The 6,000-nt window shown below is 40.4% G+C and overlaps 1 protein-coding gene across 1 annotated transcript; it reads right to left on the reverse strand.

The window, feature by feature from the left end:
- Positions 1–2,111: 2,111 nt before the first annotated feature.
- Positions 2,112–5,629, reverse strand: tsn (translin). The gene is made up of 6 exons (XM_069663811.1): positions 5,476–5,629; positions 4,636–4,729; positions 4,437–4,533; positions 4,192–4,307; positions 4,025–4,104; positions 2,112–3,712 (listed from the first exon to the last, which is right to left on the reverse strand). Exons 1-6 carry the CDS (start codon positions 5,539–5,541, stop codon positions 3,482–3,484), a joined length of 684 nt encoding a protein of 227 aa, XP_069519912.1. The 5' UTR covers positions 5,542–5,629; the 3' UTR covers positions 2,112–3,481.
- Between the last annotated feature and the right edge of the window lie 371 nt (positions 5,630–6,000).

Genomic DNA, 6,000 nt, shown 5'->3' on the forward strand with positions numbered 1-6,000 from the left:
CTGTTCTGGTCATTGGCAAGTCAGTCTTTTTTTGTTAAAGCGGTAATCTCAAAGATCTCAGTTTTGTTCTCTTTGGCGCCACCTATGGTGATAAACGGTAACTGCAGGAGCACACTTCTCAGATATCCAGACAGTGCTGCATGTGTGACGTCCACGGTTGGCTCCGGTTGTAACTCTTGATTTTCCTGGCTGACGGTCGCTTTCCTTTTCAGACTGTTTGCTTCATCTGAGCGTCAAGTTTGTTTCTTCTTCTTTGGATTTTCACTTATTGTTGAAGTTGTATCTGTAGTCATCCATCTTTTCTTTGTTTGTTCAGCCATAGTAGATTACTGTTTACTCGCAACACTTGCAGAGAGCGGAAAAAAGCAGCAGCTTAGCTCCGCCTACCCTCTCTGGCAGACCAACCACTGCTGGCTGATGGAAAACGCGTCACTAACTGGGCGCTTCTTGTGATTTTGTAATACTGCAAATGCAAAGGCTTTCATCACCGGGCCATAGGCTTAATCACCATTGTGTTACCTCATGTGGCGATAGATAGAGACTTAACAGACTTCGAGATTATTACTTAAACATCCTGTTAAAAAGATCACGTCTGACACTACCGTTTCCCCCACTGTGTGCAGAGTTTTTCAACCATGGGTTCAGGACATCATGTAACGTCACACCAACCAGGCAATTGGACACATCTTTCTGTAGTGAGAGCAAATGGTTTGTCTTATCTTAGTTATTGTGAGTAATGGTTTTGGTCCAGAAAATGATTTCCAGACTAAGATAATTATCTTAAAGAGGGGGTATTATGCTGTTTCACATTTTAAGACATATATATAATGTTACAATGTTGGATGTCCTGACTAAACATGGGTGAAGTTTAAATCTGTAGGTAAAAGTATGTCGGAGTAATCCCCAGGCTTCTCCGCTCAGTCTGCAGGCTGCTGTGAACGTCAGGTTTCACATAGTTTTTTCTACACACTATGTGACATCACAAAGTGCAGCCTCAGCAGGCCAATCAGAAGAAAGTGGGCTTGTAGGGGCGGGGTTTCTTAAAGGCACAGAGCTGACTGAGTCATTTCAGGCAGAGGCTGTATGAGGGCCTGCACAGAGCACCAGTGTGAGAAAAATGATTAAAAATTAAGCTTGAAATGAGCATAATACCCCCCCTTTAACAAACAATTGATAATCAAAATAGCGTTATCATTATTGACATATCATTTCAGCTCTGTATAGTTGTTACTGAGAATTCCAGGATGTTTAAAATGTGTCACTATTAGTATATGACCCCATCACTTCTTTTAATCAGAGGGATAACATGACATCTGTGCGGCTGCTGGTGTCCAGATGATTTTGCTTAATAAGGTTGTTACTCGACTCTCTGCAGAAAAATGTCCTGACATGGTCCTAACTGTGTGTTATTACGTGACCTAGCAATGAGCTGTTGTGCCTTGGTTTCTGATTACTGTTATACTGAAAGGTACTGAAATATTTACAGACTGTCACAGTAGCATTTATGGGAGATACGGACAAGACTGCCCTCTGGTGGCGCTCGAGTAAGATCAATTTACAGGCAATATAATTATTCCTCCGACCGTCTCTGGCTGCTGATACTCTCCTTTATTTAAGTGTGTTTTTATTTATGAAGGCTTTATTTTGTTTAATGCACTTTATTATGATTCAGTAATAGAACATGTTACGCAGTCTTGTTTGTTCATAATTCTTCACGTAAGAAGAAATCTTATCTGCCTGAAGCTGATCGAAGCAGGTTATGAAAATACTACCATCAAACCAAAACTACTGTCTAAGACTGACACTGTTTTATATTTGCTTTGAAGTAGCACTAGAACAGGTAGCGAATCACTGTGTTTGGAGGGCGGGGATGCTCAGCTCCACACCAATACTCCTGTGCCGTCGGAAAACGCTGTTTCAGATTCAAAATGTAAAAAAAAACAAGCCTGCCGAGTTGAATACGGTTTCTTTTGTTTTCCTCATTTGCATTCTGAAAGACCTGATGTATTATTTCCCCAATGTAATATATTGTGAATTATATTAAAAGATTTTAAACACAACCTCGCTCGTTGTATTTTTCACGCAGTATGCCAAACTTACGAAGCCAGGAATGCAGAATGTAGAAATATATTTACAGTAATTTGAAGCATTATAAGGACAACTGATTCGTTACACAGTACAAGTGGAATGCACTTCTCACTCCAGGAAACAAAAGCACAAAAACGGCGAGAGAGTGAACGTGAAATATTTCTAGAAAATACAATCCCGCTTCACTACGGCAGAAAGTAACAGAAGCATGGACGCTGAAAATAGAAAAACCTTATGTGGAGAAAACAAGAAAACACATGCAGTACATGACATCATGACTATTCTGTTTTTGCCTGACCTTAACCACTCAACAACCATAGCAATAAAATGTCTGAACAAACAATCATTGGCACTGTTTGACACAAGTTTCTTTCTGTTAGAAAAAAAAGACAAAACTAGGGATGCACGATATTCGCCGATATTTTCCAATCCTTTTTGCTGTTGATGTTTTTTTCCACCTAATTGCAGAGAACACAAGTCTCCCCTGTATATCTGCCGATGCAGATATGTCATTATGTCATATGATAATATCGTGCATCCCTAGACAAAACAATGGAATCTAACTTATCACAGGGTAGCTTTATATCATGTGCAGTGCATCTTGGTCATTTCTTTGGCTGTACCTCTCCTGGAGCCTCATTTACAAAGATTAGATACATGCAAATAAGGTGATAAGCAAAATCCTATCCAAGGCTTCTTTATTAAAGTCAGAACTGATTGAATATTGTAAGAATTATTCGTTGCTGCCTTTCTACTTTTGGATTCAAGATTAAGTCCTTTGATTTTTGCATCATATTTACTCCATAAATGAGGCTCCTGGATCTCTGTTTGGATGCATAACGTTTTTGACAGCAAGTCAGAGTCCTTAGAAATACCAGCAGGCTTCAACTCAACACATTTCACCTTTTTTTGTTTTAGCAACACAAATATCCACAAAGATGTGCTCTGCATGGCATGAACACTCCCCTCGAGCGATCTCTCTTGAATGAATTAAACATCAATAAAATGTAACGTTGACTGTTGCAAATAAGATGAAAACGTTGCAAAATCAACTCAGTGAAAAAATAACACGGATGAAACGGAAACACAGATTTTCAAAAACCGGCAACAATTTTTAGCCTCCAAACAATGGTGCCAAACATGGCCACCGTCTCCTCCGACACCTTTCTGACAGACCATCCATCCAAAGCGCTTCTAATGCATGCCTTCGCACAAACACTCACTCATACGCGCACACACTCATACAGTCTGTTTTCAGCTGCTAGGCCTCGGGTGCATCCCTGGGTCTTGGCTTCCAGGTGGGGTAGGGGGCAGCAGCCATGGAGAGGTCCCAGCCTGGGGGTAGCTACCGCATCCTCCTCCGTCTCCCACAGCCAATCACCACCTTCAAGCTCTATTTCTCCACTGCAGACTCTTGCTCCTTGGCCAGCCCGCGGATGGACAGGTCGTACACCACCTCCTCGATCTTCTTAACGTCGTATTTGAGGCCGTCGTAGCGCTTCCGCAGCGGGTCGTTCTTCAGGTTGAGCAGGCGGAAGCCCGAGTCCAGCTCGTTGATGAAGTTGGAGATGCGGAGTGGCCGGGTGTAGTCTCCCGCTGTGACGCTGTTTACTGCCAGCCGTGACTTTGGGAAGAAACAACAGCATGAATCAAACAACGTACTCAGCCTGCATGGTCCTCATTTTTGAAAATGCATAACAGCCGAACCTAAACTTGATATGTTAAATAACATAGGTGATAAGAGCATTTAAGAGGCCCTATATTGATTATTATAGGCATCAGAGGAAAAATTACTAGCTGTGTGAGCCGTATTTTCTTAATTCCGATCGTGTTTTTAAAAGAATAATAACTGAGAAAGTAGGCTCCATATAAACGTAGGTAATGTTCTAGCCTTAGTATAGCGTTGATGTATCACTGTATCATACAACAGACTCACCAGTTCACTCGCCATGATCAGCACACCTGCCAGGTAGTCCTCTACATCCAGGTGAAAGCCTTTCTCTCGCACCACCTCAACTGTAGGTTGAAGAGGGAAGAGGGGGTAAAAAAAAAGGAATTAAAGTGGTTTTCTTAAGTAACAGTCATATACAAACTGATACCTACTTCCGAGTATTTGGGCCACTTCCTCCCGAGTCACAAGAGCTTCACTCTCCAGGTAGACAACAAAGGCTGCTAAGAAAGCCAGGCGCTGCAGGACAAACCTCCAGTGTTCATGGAACCTAAGATTAACAAAGATCAAACAGATCAAATAAGAGATCAATCGACTTACTTACAGGCTTGATCTATTCTCAGCATTAACAATTAAAACAGTTTAAATGACGTGATATGACATGAAACGTGGCTCCTACCTGTAATACTGCTCCACAGGAAATTTAGTTTTGAGGTCTGCTAATTGTGTCCTGACTGTGCAGAACAACTCGCGCGCCTTTGCACATTTGCTGGGAACTAAAGGAAGAGGAATGCATTATTTAGGAGAAAAGTCTAAATATGGAGAGAAAACGTCTTTCAGCAGCCGTCCAAAAAGTGCGTAATGAGTAACACACTCACTTTCTTTGAATCCAGATGGTTGGTGGACACTTTGGAGAACTGTTAGTATTTCTCTGGCTGTCTGCTCCAATGTCTGGACCACTTTACGGATGTCCTGGAAACAAAGTGTTCTCTTAGTACAAGAACTTCATTCAATAACCTTTATTTAAAAAAACAGAAATACCTTCAAAACTGTAAACATATAAAAATAAGCTTTACAAGCCACTTATAACGCCACAATTTTAATAGATTAGTTACGCCTGCCCTATTGAGTTCAAATGAAGCCAATGCAATTTAGTTATTTTATATTGCATTGAATTGCTTAAGTAGTATCACCAATACAGTACATCAGAGTAGAAGTAGTTGTTTTCTGATGGCTAACAATACATGTGAAGGGATCTTGATATCTTTGTATGCCAAATTTAAGTGAGTGTACGTAAGGTAAGAAATTTAGCAAAAATTAAGCTTCAGTTTATCATATTAGAAAGACAGCGTAAAATGTGTCATTTTTTATATGAAGTTTGGTGTAGCAGGAATCCGAACGCCGCGTTCACGTAAAGCGCGTAGATCAAAAATAACGGACAGCACAGTGAAAAGTACTTTATATATTATTAAAAGTGACAAATCATTTATGCATTATTATCACCCAGAGTAAACTACTGCAAGACAGGTAGTTATCGTTGACATTTATTGGACAAACCGTCGCTTCATTAACCAGAGTTCTGTCATTACAGCTTGGTTTATGGCCTAAAAATATTAAATGTGATGACAAGATTTCGGCTCTGGTTAGCTACAAGCTACTGTCTATGAGCTAATGCTGGTAGCAGGCTTGCAGCTGTGTAGCGGGATCTTCATTCATACCTCTCGGACATCCTGGTCGGCGCTCAGGAAGCCCTGAATATAACTGAACATTTCGGTGACTGACATTTCTGATCAGAGTTGAGCTATCCGGATGATACTGATGATGAACCGTACGCTGCTAATTCATAAAAACACCAACGTGCACGAGAACCGTCCCCTCCGCCTCTCCGTGCTCTGGGTGGCGCGGTGAGTTGACGTCATCAAGTAGCCGTTATGTTGTCATTTCTAACTTTCTGCTAAAAAGGTTGCTTAAACTCTAAAAGTGAAAGATAAACATAATGTATTCATCATGAACAAGTACTTCTACTACTTCTTCTACTAATATTAATACATTGTAGATAATTACAGCTGTATATCTAAAACAAATCCAAAAGAATTTCCATAAATCGTCAAATAACTTTTTTTTATAACACAGCTTTGCTGTACCTTTAAGTCTGTTATCCCTAAAATAATGCATTATTTCTCATTTTCATTTATAACAAACGTGTTGTATAAATACGTATGTACAACTTATGGCTACCTCTT

The sequence above is a fragment of the Semicossyphus pulcher genome, unplaced genomic scaffold (genome assembly GCF_022749685.1).
Source record: "Semicossyphus pulcher isolate SPU_LCO1_2020_fin unplaced genomic scaffold, fSemPul1.0.p SCAF_15, whole genome shotgun sequence".
Taxonomy (NCBI): domain Eukaryota; kingdom Metazoa; phylum Chordata; class Actinopteri; order Labriformes; family Labridae; genus Semicossyphus; species Semicossyphus pulcher.

Excerpts from the sequence above, each read along its gene's own strand:
- tsn (XM_069663811.1), bottom strand. The coding sequence starts at position 5,541 with ATGTCAGTCACCGAAATGTTCAGTTATATTCAGGGCTTCCTGAGCGCC. Across the intron at positions 4,730-5,475 it reads CCGACCAGGATGTCCGAGAG|GACATCCGTAAAGTGGTCCA; the intron begins GTATGAATGAAG and ends CTTTGTTTCCAG. Across the intron at positions 4,534-4,635 it reads ACCATCTGGATTCAAAGAAA|TTCCCAGCAAATGTGCAAAG; the intron begins GTGAGTGTGTTA and ends CTCTTCCTTTAG.